Source organism: Vipera berus, assembly GCF_964194415.1.
Source record: "Vipera berus genome assembly, chromosome: 2".
In the NCBI taxonomy this organism is placed as follows: domain Eukaryota; kingdom Metazoa; phylum Chordata; class Lepidosauria; order Squamata; family Viperidae; genus Vipera; species Vipera berus.
Window position 1 is genome coordinate 130,697,248 of NC_138203.1, and position 18,788 is coordinate 130,716,035.

At 42.8% G+C, this 18,788-nt stretch overlaps 1 protein-coding gene across 3 annotated transcripts in view; it reads left to right on the plus strand.

Moving 5' to 3' along the window:
• TNS2 (tensin 2) overlaps positions 1-18,788 on the plus strand; it is a 156,203-nt gene that overhangs the window by 93,169 nt on the left and 44,246 nt on the right. For all 3 annotated transcript variants that reach the window (XM_081321845.1, XM_081321846.1, XM_081321847.1), the window contains exons 4-14: positions 589-627; positions 4,633-4,671; positions 5,542-5,591; positions 10,436-10,607; positions 11,165-11,215; positions 12,389-12,511; positions 13,872-13,936; positions 14,243-14,326; positions 16,704-16,816; positions 17,882-17,942; positions 18,047-18,125. In XM_081321845.1, the coding sequence (XP_081177971.1) occupies positions 589-627; positions 4,633-4,671; positions 5,542-5,591; positions 10,436-10,607; positions 11,165-11,215; positions 12,389-12,511; positions 13,872-13,936; positions 14,243-14,326; positions 16,704-16,816; positions 17,882-17,942; positions 18,047-18,125 (876 nt within the window). The remainder of the gene's footprint in view (positions 1-588; positions 628-4,632; positions 4,672-5,541; positions 5,592-10,435; positions 10,608-11,164; positions 11,216-12,388; positions 12,512-13,871; positions 13,937-14,242; positions 14,327-16,703; positions 16,817-17,881; positions 17,943-18,046; positions 18,126-18,788) is intronic.

The following is an 18,788-nucleotide window of genomic DNA, read 5'->3' on the forward strand; positions in this document are numbered from 1 at the left end:
CTGGGGTTGAGGTCTCACCCGGATCACCGGATCGGCCTGGGTCTCTACCCTTTATCCTCCTTCACTCACAGGAGGCAAAAAGGGTGGGGTGGATCATAATAGCCCTTTGGTCTCTTACGGGTCACAAGGAGTGCCCTGGCAGTTCCACCAGGCGAGAGGGAAACGCAGCGGCCTGAATAGCCTCACTGTTTCTTCCCACCTGGGTGGGGTGCTCTTCTGTGTTTGTTTTCCTCTATGGTACCCCCTGTGCCAGATCTGGCCGTGCTGTCTTGCAGCCCTGCAGCCCGATGAATTGCTGCCTGTATATGTGCTGTTGTTGGAAGGGCCCGGCCCCAGTCAAAGGAAACACGCAGATGGGAAGGAGGCAACTTCTGCTTCTCGGAGAGGGGCACCGGGGGGGGGGGCGGGACCAGAGACTTCTCTCCTTCCCCTCTGCCCCACGTCCTACTCTGGGGAAAGAGAGGAGATCTTCAGATGTCATAGCAAAGGTCTCCGTTTTGGGGGGACGTGGAGGACGTTGGCGTCTTCAAAGCTGAACCGCCATGTGCACTGGGACTCATCGCTCTCTCTCTCTTTTTTCTTTTCCAGGTGCCCTCTTCCTGCCAGCCCCTCCCTCCAAGTGAACTGGTAAGTGCCCGCTCTTTCGCCACCCACTTGACCCGCATAAATACTTTCCAGAGGAGAAAGGAGGGGTAGCCACTTGTGGTGAGGTTGACAAAAGGGCCTTGTGGTGATTTGAAGACTTTGGGGGATAATAAAAATGCTGGTGATTAAAAGTGGGCCAAGACGCTTTTATGGCTTCCTGACAGGTGAGAGCTGTGGATCTGTGCATGTAAAGCGATTAAACGTGTCGGCAAGTGTGGCTCTGTATAGCTGCCTTTTTTAAAAGGGGGATTTACCTTCGGGTTTTTCTCTTCTGAGTTATGATCTCACATAATTGCCCGTTTCGGCAAAGTTTTGGAGGCATGTAAGAATTGATTTATTTTTCCCGTAGCCCGCTCTTTCATTGCTCTCCAGTATTTTAGAATACAGTACGCTGGCTCGGGTTTTTTTTTATTTAATTCAAAATTTGTGTGGCTGATTTATTTAGGTAGTCTTTAAAATACTTCCAGTGTTTGATCCTTATCACTTTTATTACTCGTTTTTGAAGAGCAGGAAAATCTTTAGTCAGGAAGGAGTCGGAGCTGTTTCTGTTGTTTCACAAACCGCTTTCCCCAATGTTTCCACGTACAGTAAGGTGTTCCCAGGTTTTGCCTACCCCACAGAAAGATGCTGTCTGCTCCCTGACGCAAGATTATTTTAGGGCAGGGGGCTGCTCACAGAACAAAGCAGCCTGTGTTCTGTAGGTGCACCACCATTCATTCAAAGTGTATCTGTGAGTGAAATTCTCTTTTTCCACTGTAACCTGGACATGTGTCGATTCAGCACACTTTATAAATAGCTACTTTTTTCTGTTCAGTGAATGCTTGCTTTTTTCTCTTTTGGTGAAGTAATATATGCATTTTTTTTATCCAGGATGACATGTCTTGAACTAATGGTTTCCATTTAGATCAGGCTTGTCCAACCTTTTGCCTTGGCCTGGGCCGTGATAGATAGATAGATGGATAGAGATAGAGATAGAGATAGAGATAGAGATAGAGATAGAGATAGAGATGTTGTTGTTGTTGTTAGTTGTGAAGTCGTGTCCAACCCATAGTGACCCCACGGACAACGTTCCTCCAGGCCTTCCTGTCCTCTACCATCTTCTGGAGTCCATTTAAGCCAGGGGTGTCAAACTCAATTTCATTGAGGGCCGCATCAGCATTGCGGTTGCCCTAAGGGGGCCGGGTGGGTATAGCCAGGGTGGGCGTGGCCTACTGGGTGGGCGTGGCTAGAGTGCGTATGGCCTACTGGGTGGGCGTGGCCAGCTCTACATCGTTCGCATCAAGGGTGCCTATGGGGGCCTGGGCAGGAGTTGGACAGATCTGAGGGTCTCTGGCAGAAGGAGGGTCTCTGGGCCAAGGCAGTGGGGGCTGTTCCCTCACTGTTTCCAGGATGGCTTCGCGGGCCACATGAAACCACTTCGCGGGCCGTATCCGGCCCCCGGGCCTTGTGTTTGACATGTCTGATTTAAGCTCACGCCTACTGCTTCAGTGACTCCATCCAGCCATCTCATTCTCTGTCGTCCTCTTCTTCTCTTGCCCTCAATCTTTCCCAGCATTAGGCTCTTCCCCAGTGAGTCCTTCCTTCTCATTAGGTGGTCAAAGTATTTGAGTTTCTTACATTGCCTCTGAATGGCCACCCCATTCATGAGTGACCTCATCTTCACAAAGGTGCGGGGATTAGGGGTGAGAGTTCAGCAGAAGTGAAGTCACGCTCACGTCGTTGAAGGGAAGGCTGAAAGATTCAAGATGGTTCAATCTACTCTCCCCCTGCTCCATCTCCCATGTCTATGGTTTAAGAGAATCAATCCATAATACTTTGCCCTGGCCAGTTTAGTTGAGACGCAGTTGGAAAGCAAAAGCCCAAAATTTATGTTGTTAAGTGAGACATTTGATGTGAGTTTTGCCCCTTTTTATGACTTGGCTTGCCACAGTTGTTAGGTGAATCACTGCTGTTGATAAGTTAGTAACTCGGTTGTTAAGTGAAATCTGGCTTCCCCCGTTTGCCCCATTGCTTGTCAGAAGGTTGTCCTTGGGACGCAGCAGCGGCCATAAATATGAAATGGTTGACAAGCATCTGAATTTTGATCACCTGATTGTGGGGATGCTGCAAAGGTCGTAACTGTGAAAAATGGTCATAAGTCACATTTTCCAGTGCTGTTGTAACTTCGAAGAGTCACTAAACGAACTGCTGTAAAGTGGAGGACCACCGGTATTTCCTTCCTTTCTCAGAACCAGGTTTCAGATGAATTATAGCAAGTGGATACTTGAGAATGGGGGGGGGAAATCTTTTTACACTTTAATTGTTGTCATGAGAGCAAGGAAGATTGATAGGAATTTGAAGATCTGTTTAGTCCCCCTTAATTAGTTTAGGTTCCTCCCACCTTGCCAGCAGACAACCAAACTGTAAGTTTTATCTAATACCAAAGGGAGCAGCACAACAGTTTTCAATCAGCTGATTCTTTGCCTTTAGTTTATTTCACTCCCTTCTTGCAATTAGGCCTTCATGTGACCATGTGCTGTTTCCAAACATGAAGCAACGTGTGCGCCAGATCTCTTGCTTGCATTTTGCGGAACAAAAAAAAATGGATCTAAACTTGCGTCACTGTGTGCCTGTTCCATCTGTGCAATAGCAATAGCGCTGAGACTTATATTCCGCTTCACAGTGCTTTACAGCCCACTCTAAGCGGTTTACAGAGTCAGCTTAATTGCCCCCAACAATCTGGGTCCTCATTTGTCCGACCTCGGAAGGATGGAAAGGCTGAGTCAACCTTGAGCCTGTCAGGATCGAACTGTTGAACTGCTGGCAGTCAGCAGAAGTAGCCTGCAGTACTTCTTCCTTACCACTGCGCCACCAGGGCAAACCATTTGACTGGGTTTTCTGCCTCTGAATGGCCACCCCATTCATGAGTGACCTCATCTTCACAAAGGTGCGGGGATTAGGGGTGAGAGTTCAGCAGAAGTGAAGTCACGCTGACGTCGTTGAAGGGAAGGCTGAAAGATTCAAGGGAGAGTGAAAAACGCTCTGAAGGGGACCAAGGAAGGCCAAGATCTCCATGCAGCCTGTTTAACCTGGAGCTGTTGCTCTCAGCTCTGCCTTCTTGGTTTTTGTTCTTGTGTGAGCCGGGAGTGGCCTGAATTTCACTTCAAATCCTCTTCTCCTCGTACATTAGCGGAGAGCTGAACACATTGCAGCCTACAGGAACCATTTTGCGCTTCAGTTTGAGATGCAGACCACACAGACTCATCCCCAATAGCCTGCGTCTGTCTTCAACAGTGAAGGGATCCAGGGCCCGAAAACAACCTGCAACCAAGAAGGCTCCACACCCATTTGCCCCACCCAGGTGACCCCGAGAACACAGGTAAACCTCCAAGTGGCCACAATGACTCTCTAAAAGAAGGCAAATGACCAGCTGTCTGCAAGGAATATAAAACCTCCCATTCCCCCACCATCCAGTCAGAGCTGAAGAAGCTTCTGGCATGAGAAGCGAAACGTCTTCAAAGATAAAACAAGAAAGTCCAGTTGCCTCCTGAAAAAAAAAAGGCAGCTTTGAGGGAACCACGACCTGGATGACTGAGAATTGCAACCTCCTGAGCAAAATCGTTTCTACTTCTGTGTTAAAAAAAGGTGGGGTATCAAAGAAAAACCCTGGAAAATTTTGCTCAGATATGTGGGTTACTCTTTGAAGTCTGGGTAGCAGTGACCTGTGTCCTGGGGGGGGGATTCTGAGTGGGGGGGGGAAATGTATGTTCACGGGAGGTTGTTTGGGTGGCATCTCTTAGCAGGAAAACATCACTCGTGATTGCCAGTGCATGATTTTCCTTCAGCTCTGTGGTTAACAGCTCTCACAATTCAGTGAGCAGCAACATTCCTACCGAGAACTTTTTTGAAACTGTCCGTACGCTATCATCTGCAATTTTATTGTTAATGCTCATTGGGGGGGGGTTCTTCTTTAACTTAAACACGTGTCATCTTCTTCCATATGTTTAGAGACGGAATACAGCCCCAGTCCGGCGCATTGAACATTTGGTAAGGCTCTCTTTGATACTTATTCCTCTGAAACCTCTGGGATCCGAGTCTGGCGTTTCAGCGATTATGTTGACACTAATCCCTAGGAGCGTGGGAAGATTTTTCTTCTTTGTTTTTGTAGTTAATGCTTTTGGACTTAAAGTCCTCGCTTATTTTGTGACTTAGTCATTAAAATCATGTGAAACTCAAGACACGTTATTAAAAGGCACTTCTATGCCTTGACTCAAATTAGAGTGGTCAACTTTTTCTCCTTGCCTTTCTTGTGGGCGACACTTAATTTCAGCAGTCCAGATATTATTGTTCTAGTACAGAGATGAGAGCCAGTTTGGTGTAGGATTAAAGGCACCAGGCTACAAAGCAAGGAACCATGAGTTCTAGTCCCACCTTAGGCACAAAGCCAGCTGGGTGACCTTGGGCCCGTCACACACACTCAGCCCGAAGAAGCAGGCAAGGGCAATCCATTTTCAAGAAATCCTTGCCAAGAAACTGCAAGGACTTTTCCAGAGAGCTACCAGGGATCAATACTGACTTACAGGCATGCCCACAGACACAAAACTACAGCGATGCATTACTTAGGCACTGCCTCAGATACAAGGGAAAGATTGATGAAGTGTCAAATCTCTGATCCCTCAGAATTAACTAGAAAAGACAACGCTAGTTGGAAATGTAAAATATTCAACATGGGTCCAAAAATTGGTGTTTTACCCATATTTTCCTGCTTAATTTTGAAATGAAATTTAAATGAAATGTTCTTTCGTTGCACAGCAATATTTTCATTCGTTATGCTGTTGTTTTGCTTCTTACACAATATTTTTTCCACGCTTGTTTGTTAGATGCTGACTTCTTTCCTATTTTAAAAAAAAATTTCAGGGCTCCACCAAATCCCTCAACACTGCAAAGCAACGGAACACATTGCCCAGGTACAGTCTGACACTAAATAATTATACTGGTCTTGAAATGCAGGGATGGTGAGGGAGGAACAGCTTTTAATCTTTTGGTGTTTTTTTTTAATGGTGAGCTATCTTTGTAGCCAGAGGCCATCTTGTAACTTTTGCAAAGAACAAATCTTCGAGAAGACATGGTCTAAAAATGCGTTCTTTAAGGTGCCCATTCCTAATCAACCTTGTCTGAGCTTAGAAGCTAAACAGAGTTGGTCCTGGTTACCGCCTGGATGAGACACCACCAGGAAATCTATATTTGTCAAACCAACTGGGAAATAGATATAAAGGTAAAGGTAAAGGTTCCCCCGCACATGCGTGCTAGTCATTTCCAACTCTAGAGGCCGGTGCTCATCTCCGTTTCAAAGCCAAAGAGCCAGCGTTTGTCCGAGGACATCTCCGTGGTCATGTGGCCGGCATGACAAGACGCCAAAGGTGCACGGAACGCTGTTACCTTCCCATCGTAGTGGTCCCTATTTTTCTACTTGCATTTTTACGTGCTTTCAAACTGCTAGGTTGGCAGAAGCTGGGACGAGTAACAGGCGCTCACTCTGTTACGCGGCACTCGGGATTCGACCCGCCAAACTGCCGACCTTCTGATCGAACAGGCTCAGCGTCCTAACTCACTGAGCCACCACGTCCCTTTAAAATAGATATACATATAAATAAATTTAAAAGAAAAACCCTGGAAGAGGCAGTGAAAAACTGCTTCTGTATTGTTGCTGCAAAAACGATCATGGACTCATCTGAAATCAAGTTCTAAGAGAATCTGTAATCTTTTATTTTTAAAGTGCAGGAAACATGCATAAAACAAACATGCATAAGAACTAATTCTGATTGGTAATGTTCGATAGGAGCAAAAGGAAAGAGGAACTATTATGTTTACAGAATGAAGGGAATTGCTGCCATCTCGTATCCTTTTCATCCCTTTACAAATCTGCCAAAAGCTAGACCCGAATAAAATAGGATATGTGATTTTAAATAGTAGGCAGTTTTGGAATTACGACTGCAGAAACATTGATTCCTGAGTTTACCATTTTTTTTATAATAAATGGCACTCTAGTCCACCACAGAACGCCTGAACTGCGGAACATTTTGATACTTACTAATAATCACAATTTTTCATCACCCGCATTACATTTTATTTGTAAATCCTATGTGACCTTGGGTCAGTTACTCTCACTCTTAGACGTAGGAAGCAGGCATTAGCAAGCCACTTGTGAGAAACCTTGCTAAAAAAAAATGCAAGGAGCAGTCCAGGTAGTCACCAGCAGTTAAAAAAAACAAAACCCTGACTTCAAGGTAGGAAAAAAAGAAAAAAAGAATCTATACATAAGGAATAAAATACTGCATGCAAAGGAAACCCCACAGAGCAGTCGGTTCTCAACCTGTGGTCGGACTGCAGACCCTGGGGAGGTGGAGGCACAATGTCATCACAAAGCGCCTGTGAAGGCTTGAGGAAATGTTATGATTTAAATCTTGAGTTAAGTCTTGGGGGCGGGCATGGCCATGGTTCGTGGCCAGAAAAGGTATTTAAAGAGGGTCCCTGGTGAAGAAAAGTTTGAGAACCGCTGCCTTAGGGTTCCATAGAAATTTACTGAACTATTCCCCATCTTACAAACAAAATAAGGGGGTATACAGGAAGGTATACTATATACACTGTTGTCCTGTCCTATTTCGTGCCTTAGAATAGTTGGCATGTAGAATCGCTCTTAAGGAACCCTTTTTAAATTATTACAAGTTCTAGAAATGATTTTCTTTCTCCATCTAGTTGAGAAGGAGTTGGTTAACTAGCCACAAGATAAATGCTAAGCCACAGTATTTTGATTTCCAGATTGAAAGTAATACTGTTGGAAAGGAGAGGAATCTCTTTATTGTGAAAACGCATATATTTTTTTTCCTTTCTCTCGTGGGGTCCCTCATGTTTTCCCTCTCTGCTGCTGATTTTTTTTCCTCCTCTTGTTTTGATACACTGACATGAATAACTCCAGTCATTTTGGAACTAGGAAGGAAATGGATTGGCACTGCATTGCATTTTAATTTGGCTATGGGGAGGGGGAAAGAGACAAGAAAGTGGCAATACATCTTGAATCAGTTGTCAGCGATGCCAGCCACCGGAGGATACAACGGACAATGCCATGAAGTTGTATAAGTTAATAATGAGGGAGAAAAGTGAAAGAATTTTGGGTACCGTTTGCTTCATTCTAAAAAGATAAATACAGTTGCCTCCTTTTTAAAAAAAAACACAAAAACAATAAAAACACTATAAAAACAAAGAAGGAATTAAGAAGTTAAAATAGAGGACAGGGAGGTGTAAAGGAATAGAAGAAAATGAAAAGAAATAGAAAAAGGGTAAGTAACTTCCAACTTTCTTCAATATAATTGTAAACATAACATACACAACCTTTTGATCTCAAATTCAACCGTACACAGTATTTCCACAACCATGAACATTTTTAATTGTCAATTGTCAAAATTCATGTAGCATTTCCTGAAGTTTCTAGCAAAAAGCCCAAAAGTGGTGTCCACATAAAAAACAAAGCTAGACAAAGTCTTTTCTTTAATCAAAGTAGTTTATTTCGCCATCTCAGCCAGTTCCATTAACTTCATCATCCGTTCTTCCATTGTGGGAATTTATAAGTCTTTCCATATCTCTGTGCGTAGAACTCACTGCAGTTAATCTATATAATTAAAAACACTGTTTTTTTCTTCAGTTGTTTATCTATCATGCTTGAACCCTTGCCTCCTTTTGATGCAATTAGTCAATCAGTAGCGGAGAGAAATTTTTAACAAAGTTCATCAGAATTGCCTCTTTTCCTTTGACTCATCCCTAGCAAGACAATTTTCATTAATAAGGACTAGATATGAATATAAGTCATGCATTCATTATCCATTGTTCTGTGATAGCAAGCTTTATCTTCTTAAACAATTCTAGTGATCCAAGAAAGCATTTTCTTCCATCTGCTTTTTTAGTGACCAAATTATTCCCAGTCAAGGCCTAACCTTCACAACCAGTGAGAGCTTTACCTCAGCTGCCTCACTGGAGACAGGAGACTTCAGAAAGTGAGCTGATTTGTTGTCTTGTTGCTGCCGAAAACCTTACCTACAGTACACGAATCAGCATTGCAAGGAAACAGTCGATTAAATATTAGGAGAAACTCACTAGGAAATGCCATCAGTTTTTAATAACCTTTATTGCTTTTAAAATAATGACTAGAAAAAAAAAGAAAACAGCAACAAAAGAACAAAACCACGACATGTATACATAATTAGAAAATTACATAAGTGCTTAAAAATGAGTGAAGAAATACAGCAAGGAAAACGTAAAATGTAATACAATAAACAGTCACAATTTTATATATATGATTATCTAAATATGCAAATATGTGTACGTGTGTGTGTGTGTGTGTGTTACTGTTACATTTATTTTAGAATAGAATAGACCTGGAAGGGATCTTGGAGGTCTTCTAGTCCAGCCCCCCCACGCAAGCAGGAGAACCTATAATACCATCTCAGACAAGTGTCTGTCTAGCCTCTTCTTAAAAACCTCCAGTGATGGAGCGGCCACGATTTCTGGAGGCAAGCTGTTCCACTGGTTAATTGTCCTCACTGTCAGGAAATTTCTCCTGAATTCCAGGTGGCTTCTCTCTTTGATCAGTTTCCAACCATTGTTTCTTGTCCTTCCCTCTGGTGCTTTGGAGAATAGTTTGTGGCAGCCCCTCAAATATTGGAATGCTGCTATCATTATCACCCTTTTACCTTCTTTTCTTTAGACTAGCCAAATCCAAGTCCTGCAGCCATTCTTTGTATGTTTTAGTCTCCAGGCCTTTGATCATCTTAGTTGCTCTTCTCTGAATTTTTTCCAAACTCTCTATATAGCTATCTTTTTTAATTTATTGTATTTTTGTATTGACGCAAATTATCAACTGAAGAATCGGTTGCTGTGCTTTTTCCCCCACTGGAGGTTTTTAAGCAGAGGTTGGTCAGGCCTATTTGTCGTAGATGGCTGTGGTTTCTTCAGAGAGCAGAAGATTACATGTGAAGACTTTCCAGTTCTATCATTATATGGAGTAACGGGATATAAATTTAAGGAAAGCGCATGAAGAAAAGCACCGTTTGCTCCCAGAACTGGCTATAAAATGGATTTTGTTGAATATTGATTTAAGGTACCTGCACAATTGGAAGCCTGGCACTCGGACACATCGGCCACCAACAGGCACATAGACAGCCTCTACCTACCATTCAAAAGAGACAGTTAAAAAACTAAAAATGAAACAAAAAGACCAAAATACCAACTCCCCAGCAATCAATACCCAGATAAGCTGAAATTATCATCAAGATTAACAACAATCAAACAGTAAACAATACTCCAGTCAAGGAACTATCATCTGAGGCAAACATTCAAACAGTAAAAGAAAAAGAAAAAACAGCCTAATCAAGGAACCACCAAGAACACTCCTACTAACACTAAGTAGGGCAAACCACTTATATGTAAACGGAGAGCAAACCGTACTCCCTTCTAGTACTGATGATGTTAATGAACCATCTGCAAGTAAACAACCAAGCTGAGAGAGCACCAAGGACCCCCACCGTTCAACCCCGAGCTACCAATATCCTCTTCTGTTGGTACCTGCACAGTTGCGATACTTTGCTTTCAGCCGTGTTATTGAGGGACCCCGCTGAAAATGAGGTTTGCCAAAAGGCAAACTAGGTAGGTTTTAGTTCTTTGGCCTGTTAATTTATTTTGCAACCTTCACTGCTCATTGTTGTTCTGTGGACCCCTGGAGTCCTGCCTCCCTTACGCATCCTGCTTTTCTTCCTTTCAGAAGCTTCAGTCTGGACCACGTCATGGAGCGCAAGTATGATTTTGACCTCATCTACATCACCGAACGTATCATCTCTGTGTCTTTTCCTCCTGCCTTGGAGGAACAACGTTACCGCAGCAATCTCCGAGAGGTGGCGCAGATGTTAAAATCCAAGCATGAGGACAAGTATCTGGTAAGGAGACGACGACAGTGGTGACGATGATAAATAATAATAATAATAATAATAATAATAATAATAATAATAATAATAATAATAATAATAATAATAATAGAGTGGTAAGAAGAGCTATTGTCAGGAAGGAACCAACTTGACATCTCTACGTAGGCTTGAGTGATCGTGTGGAAAATGCATGCTTCACCTCTGAGATACAGAGGAATGATGGTCGGTTTGTCCTGCGGGATCTTGTGATTTCACATCAGCATCTCATCTTGAGAAAAGCATTGGCGATATCTCCATTTTGAAGATCTCTATAAAGTTCACTTATAGGAGCAGCCTTATACGTTGGGAGGGCAGGGTTGGGGAGGAGCTATATTCTGACTTTAAAGAGGAATGGAGGACTATAAAACTTTTTTGTCAAGCAACTTAATAAGCTTATTTTCGAAGAGTGAGTTAACCTTTGGGGTGAAATAACCATGCTTAAAAACATCCTGACCAGGATGGTGGAATTTTATCAGCTGAAAGTTGGGTTGGTAGAGTAAACTGCTAAAGAGTCTTCTTTCTGTCAACAGCTCCTCAACTTGTCAGAGAAACGCCATGACATCATCCGGTTGAACCCCAAGGTGAGAGATGAGAGCTTGGGGCGAAGATGCTTACGTCAAATTGGGGACTACATCTCAACTGAAACTGTTTAGAGGGTTATTGAACTTGCAGAAATTCATAAAATGGCTCTGCCTTCAGTGATTAAAGTACAGTAATTAATTGTTAGTTTAGCTTGATTCATTCATTCTCATTCTCAGCTGATCAAAAGCAAAAGAGAAAAACAGGCATTAATCCTGGAAGGAAAGATATAACGCATAGTAAATATTTACATATGGCACTAAATTGTATCATGCAACATTTTTAAAGAGAATTTTAGTTTTCCATGACTGTAATTTCATTGAAAGCAGTTAAAGCTACGCTGTTTGGGAGGGCCTCTTCTGCCCAAGACCATCTTTGTTAGTATATTTAGACATAATTCGGGTTATTTTCTGATTTTTAAAAAACAACAATATCCCAGTTTCATTTATTTTATTCTTGTGCATCTTATCCTTATGTACTGTGTATTGTTCTACTTTACTGTTTTATATAGTATGATATAAAGTGTGCAATTCAAGGAGATAGAAATGCAGTACAGAAATCATCATAACTGACCCCAAGACTGAATCTAAAACCAGATGTTTAGCTCCTTAGTTGAAAACAAGCCAAGTTACTTGGCTGTAGGACTTGGGAGAGTCATGAAAAGTGTTAAACCTTTAAAAACTAGCAGTTGAACAGTCAAAGAGCTCACATTGTTGTTATTATTATTTTCTCCTTGTTGTTCTTTATGCAAACAATGCCAATAGTGCTCACTGCGCTTTATAGCTATACAGATGGTAACTGCCAACTGTATCCAGGGATGCTTTCAAGGTGCATAAAAACGCACAAAAGCTGAAAGGCTTTCTAACTCATTTCCCCCCAGCAATAACTAGAATCACATTATCAGTGACTATGGTGACAGCAACAAAGGCAATAAAGATGAGATAACAGTCATCAGTGGGACCAACTGATTTCATGTCACTACGTTTTCCTCCTCACTTAGAGTAAGGTGGGACGGAGAACCCTTCAACTCAGTGAGGAAAGGCCCTTTGCTTCTTTACAGGAGTTCCGTCCTCTAGGCAAGACATTGTCCTCACCCGCTCCCAAAGCTTGTCTCCTCTCTCAATATACGTAAACATGTTCTTAAATCCAATACTTCTTTCTCCTTGATGGTCCAGGTGCAAGATTTTGGCTGGCCAGATCTGCATGCTCCACCTCTGGACAAAATTTGTTCCATCTGCAAAGCCATGGAGACCTGGCTAAATTCAGACCCTCAGCATGTGGCTGTCCTTCACTGCAAGGTCAGAGAAAAAAAATCTTCCCAACTTTCTGGCTATTGTGGATATTTATATAAGGGAGAAATATAATGATCAAAGGGGGAATAAGACAGTGGACACTTCTTGCTGTCAGGAAAAAAAGGGATGAGATACTGGCTTTCCAGGATCATTAGGCGAGTGGTTTTTGTATGTCCTCAAAGCCACCAGCCTAGAAGGTCCTCTGAGAAAGGTAAGACAACTGCAGAGGCTTAGCCTGATGAGGTATACATTGAATGTATACCTTTGCTTTATTCTGTTTATAGAAAGCAGTACATCAGGTTACCCAATTCATTAGTCAAACATTGAAAGTCTACATGCCTGCCAAAATCCTTACTGTAATGAAGTGGCATCAAACAAACTTTTCCTCTGTTTTACGAGAGCTGGAATCTTAATCAGCATTCCCCACCTCTTTCTAGTGATTTCCTTAAAGACGTTGAGCTTGTTTTCATTTTTAAGCTATTGGTAAGTGAAGAAAGATTTTACATTCCCAGACTGGCTAGAGTAGAAGGGAATAAAATACGAAATTGGCTTCTCCCCCCACTTTAATTATGACCAGTAGCTTTTGTCTGTTAAGTGATCAGGCTGAATAACCATTCTCTGGGTTCATTCTCATTTCGTTTAGTATAATAAATGGATTTTTTTTCCATCTCTGTTTTACTTTTGATTGCAACCGTTAAAAAACTTTCCCTGGAGGCTTTTTGGACAGCCTGGAACTTCTTCCATGGAAAGCTTAGTCTTCACCAGCTTTACAAGGAAGGTAAAGGTAAAGGTAGCACAAGCGTGCTTGTCGTTTCCGACTCTAGGGGCCGGTGCTCATCTCCGTTTCAAAGCTGAAGAGCCAGCGCTTGTCCGAGGACGTCTCCGTGGTCATGTGGCCGGCATGACTGGACGCCAAAGGCACACGGAACGCTGTTACCTTCCCACCGTACTGGTCCCTATTTTTCTACTTGCATTTTTACGTGCTTTCGAACTGCTAGGTTGGCAGAAGCTGGGAGGAGTAACTGCTAAACTGCCAACCTTCTGATCGACAAACTCAGCGTCCTAAGGAGGAGACCAAATACTTGGATGGTTTCTCCCTCATAAGTAGAGGTGGTGCAGAATGGCTTCCAGCTGACAGGGTAGTGAGATTATGGAGACATGAACTATATTTATACAAACCAAATCCAATAAATAAAGTGAGTGTAGGCAAAAATACTGTACCTTCTTTCGCGTTCATATTTTTGTGCTTTTTCCATCACCACTCCAAGGTGGCTGTTATAGTTTGCTAAAACTTTTTGCACTCCCGGATTTATAGTCACAATGCCTCATTCCAATGCCAGTTTAACGTGTTCTCTCTTTGTGCCAGGGCAACAAGGGCAAGACGGGCGTGATCGTAGCCTCTTACATGTACTACAGCAAAATCTCTGCCAGGTATGGATCAAGGGAGAACGAGAGATGGGCTACTCTAGCACCGGCAGACACTTTCTTCTTCTCCTTTCCTTCCTCCGTCTCCTTTTCCAGCTTCCTTCTTAAGCTACATTTTTGGTGGGCCGAATGTATGTGTAGCATGTCTGTTGTATAACCGATCGATGTATACTGCTCAAAAAAATAAAGGGAACACTTAAACAACACAATGTACTGTATTTTAATAGTAGGATGTCTTATTTTGTGTCCCCTTTTTTTTCCGAGCAGTATATAAACACTACTCTATGCCCCTTCCTTGTTTTGTCTCCTCAGTGCAGACCAGGCCCTCAGCACACTGACCATGCGCAAGTTCTGTGAAGACAAAGTAGCTGCCTCCCTCCAGCCGTCACAGAAGAGGTGAATCTTGCACCCTCTATCTCAGGGGTGTCAAACTCAATTTCACTGAGGGCCGCATCAGCATTGCGGTTGCCCTCAGGGGGGGCGGGTGGGTATGGCCAGGGTGGGCGTGGCCTACTGGGTGGGCGTGGCTAGAGTGCGTATGGCCTACTGGGTGGGTGTGGCCAGCTCTACATCGTTCGCATCAAGGGTGCCTATGGGGTCCTGGGCAGGAGTGGGACAGATCTGGGGGTCTCTGGCAGAAGGAGGGTCTCTGGGCCAGGGCCAAGGCAGTGGGGGCCGTTCTCTCACTGTTTCCAGGATGGCTTCGGGGGCCACATGAAACCACTTCGCGGGCCGGATCTGGCCCCCGGGCCTTGTGTTTGACATGTCTGTTTTAAAGCTTCCACAGAGGCTGCTGGGAGAAATGCTTGGGAAAAGCATTGGAGGGTATGTGTTACGTAGCCAGCTCTTATGGGTAGCATAGAAATTCAGAGTCTGGATTACAAAGGACTAGAATACTTTTAGAGGGCAGTAAAGACTATTTTCTCCATCTCTTTGCTGGCCTCTAGTGGTCATCCACATGTTTGTACCCCAGACTCATAATCCTAGTTCAGACCATGCAAAAACAATCCAGTGCTCCCCTTTTTCCATGCTCAGAAGTCTTCTGGCAGAAAAAAAATGGATATACCAAAATATAATTACAGTGTTTGTGTAACAGTTTTTTTAAAAAAATGCAGATAGTTCTCCAGTTATGACCGTAATGGAGCCTGCCCATCATAGTTGTAAGCCATGACAGTCATAAAATGGGTCAGTCATCACCCAATTTTATGACCTCTTTTGCAGTGATCATTAAGCGAACCGGTGGTTTGCTATGGGCACATTTTTGCCAAAAGCCAGAAGTAAGTGCTGCTTTTTGGCAAAACTGTTGTAAAATGTGTTCACCTGACCATGGGATGCTGCAAACGCTTGTAAATGCAGTTGTGTTGTCAAACAGCTGAACTTTGCTCATGTCTCCATGAAAAGAGGGGGGGCAACTCTCAGAACCTTGAATCTGGGCCACAAATAGCCCCAAGGTTGTAACTTCAAATGGTCATCAAGGTGACCATTCATAACTTCAGGGCTACCTGTTTTGTTCAATTCCTCAATGCACTGGCTGCCCATACTTGATATGCTTCAGTCAAGAAACTACAGGGGTTGGAACTACAATGTCTGCATTTACAGTGCAATGATACAAGCAGTGGAGCAGTAGCAATGAAAGAGGCGCTTCTGTCACATATTCATTTTTCTCCTCTTTGGAAACTATTTCATTATCTAGGACAGCAGAAAGTAAAATTATCTTTGATACGATCCACGTTTGGGAGGAACAAAGAAATGAATTTTCTTGTTAAAAAACAGAAAGGTGCCTTTCAGATATATAGAATTTTCAAATTTTCTAGCCAGCCTGGCTGACGTTTTGAAAACAAACGATATTATGAGAGTCATTTTCATGGCTTGTCATCATCAGCACCCACAGGAACTCTTCTTTAATCAGATTGATGAAAGTTGTATTGCAGTGTCATGTCACAAACTGCTCTTTGAACATGCAGGCAGAGTGGTAATGCCCATAAAAAAAAGGGTGGAACAACTTGTATCACAACACCACAATCCGTGTAGAAGTTTAAGTCATCTTACACACACCCCTCCCCCTCACAGATCCCATTAGCTTTTATACAACTCATGTTACCCTCCAGTTCTTACCTGACAACCAGTATTTTAATGTCTGTTATTAGATTCTGGTATTAGAGAGATGTTGCCCCATACGTGTTAAGATTTTTTCCCCCCTAACAATATAGTAAATACATACTGAAATGTTTCATGCTACTAAATAAAAGTTCCAATTTAAAAGTTAAGTATATTTAATTATAGGATAAAACCAGTAAGTGCAAAGGGATTAAAACTTTGTAATTGGGCATTTGCCTTTGTCAGGGGTAGGCAACCTTGTGGTAGAGGACAGGAAGGCCTGGAGGAATGTTGTCCATAGGGTCGCGATGGGTCGGACACGACTTCGCAGCTAACAACAACAACAACAAGGCAACCTTGGCTCTTTTATGACTCGTGGACTTCAACTCCCAGAATTCCTGAGGCAACCATGCTGACGGGAAAGGGAGAGGTTTCCATGCTTAGCCATGCTGGCTCAGGAATTCTGGGAATTGAAGTAGACCAGTCATAAAAGAGCCAAGGTTGCCTACCCCTGGCCTATGTGGATGGAATTTAAGGAAGATGGCTTTTGGAAGCACCAGGCTGAGAGAAGATGTTGGTGTCAAGATATTTAGTTTCCTATAGGCCCACTTATTCTTACACGACTCACTTATTTTTACATGACCGCATGGATTTCTCTTTCATTTCTCCATGGTAGGTATATTCATTATTTCAGTGGGCTTCTCTCAGGCACGATCAAGATGAACAGCAATACACTTTTCCTGCATCATGTTCTGCTCCCAGCCATTCCTACGTTTGAAAGTGGAGGAGGTAAGTGTCACAGGGCTGGAAAACAATATCCATCAAATACTCCTTTTGCCCCTCTCCTTTCAGACTTTACGTCATGCATGCTTATGATTCCAAACTGCAAAAACATGGCACAAATTTATATTTTATTTTTATTTATATATCAAATTTAGAAACCACCCATCTTTCTCCTAGAGCGAACAAACATTTGGATGGCTTACCACCCACCCATATGGCAGGGATTCTCATACTTCGTAATGCCAACACCCCTTCAATGAAAAATGAATGTATGCAACCTGCCTCATGAGTCAACTTAAGAGAGGAGAGAGCTAGGGTTGAAACAGAAAAAATAAACTACTTTGTAACAATAGAACTTTTATCATAGATCCTTGACATAGACTAGAGCAATTTCCACACCCTCGTTAAAGTGCTTTTCTCTTGTCCCTGAGACAGGAGGAAAGTATATCACTTTTTAATTTCCTGCACCGAACAGCAGTGTTTTTACCGAGCTGTTTAGTCCAGCGAGGCTGGTAAAGTTGATAAAGATGTGTTACTTTCTGAGCAGCTATTGGTACGTGTGGCTATGAAGCAGTAAGTGCTTTTGTGGTGCAAACTTTCCCTTTGAACTTTTGTGCCCGTGATCCAGGTGCTGGATTTTAGGATAGGAAAAAGTGAGGTGTGCATATTTCTACCTCCTTTTAAATTCAATGCTTTTCAGCCCTTAAATGTAGGAAAGAGACACCACAAGAGATGGTAGAACTTAAATTTACTGATTCAGTTTATTTGGTAATAACAGGACCTTGAAAGCCTGGCCATGTTTCCCACTCCCTCCTTCTTATACAAAAAGGACTCAAACTTAATTCTTAAAAATCATTGGGGACATATACAGATACGGATGCAAAGAATCATAATTCTGTTTGGACTGGAGACACGTGTCTGTCTGTCCTTATCAAATATATGACTTATGAATGTATGTCCTTTGTTGCTCCTCCATTTCTATGATAGAAATTTTCCATTTGCAGCATTCTTCAATTTTCTGGAGATGGGTTCTTCCCTTTTGATCCATCTGGCCCATCTTCTCTCTTCTAGGTTATCAACCTTTCCTAAAGATCTACCAATCCATGCAATTGGTCTATACCTCTGGGATCTAGTAAGTATGAGCTGGTTCTCTCTAGATCAAAAACCTAAGGTGCCTCTGAAGTCTTCTTTTAACTTCAATTCCGACTATCCTAATGATTTCCTCTGTTCATGCAGTAGCCTCCATGGTGCCAGTGGAACTCAGAAGATCTGTATCACCTTAGAGCCAGCCTTGCTCTTGAAGGGAGATGTCATGGTGAGTGTTGCCAGCAGGTCAGGATTTAAGGGTAGAACTAGAGTTTAGAAGGGATGTGACATTGTCACCAGGCTTTCTTCCTCCATCCTTTCCTCTGGCTCAAAAACAGTAACTGTGAGAGGGACCTTGGAGTCCTAATGGATGATCCCTTAAACATGAGCCAGCAGTGTGCGGCAGCAGCCAAAAAAGCTAATACGATCCGTGGCTGTATAAACAGAAGTGTAGAATCCAGATCACACGAAGTATTAGTATTGCTTTATAAAGCCCACACCGGGAATACTGCATCCAGTTTTGGTCATCACATTGCCAAAAAAGATGTTGAGACTTTGGAAAAAGTGCAAAGAAAAGCAACTAAGAGGATGAAAGGTCTGGAGACTAAAACATATGAAGAACGGTTGCAGGATTTGGGAATGGCCAGCCTAGAGAAAAGAAGGAATAGGAGGGACATGTTAGCAGTATTCCAGTATTCGAGAGGCTGCCACAAAGATGAGGGGGTCAATTTATTTTCCAAAGGACCAGAAGGCAAGACAAGAAACAATGGATGGAAACCAATCAAGGAGAAAAGCAACCTGGAATTAAGGAGAAATTTCCCAACAGTGAGGACAATTAACCAGTGGAACAGCTTGCCTTCAGAAGTTGTGGGTGCTTCATCACTAGAGGTTT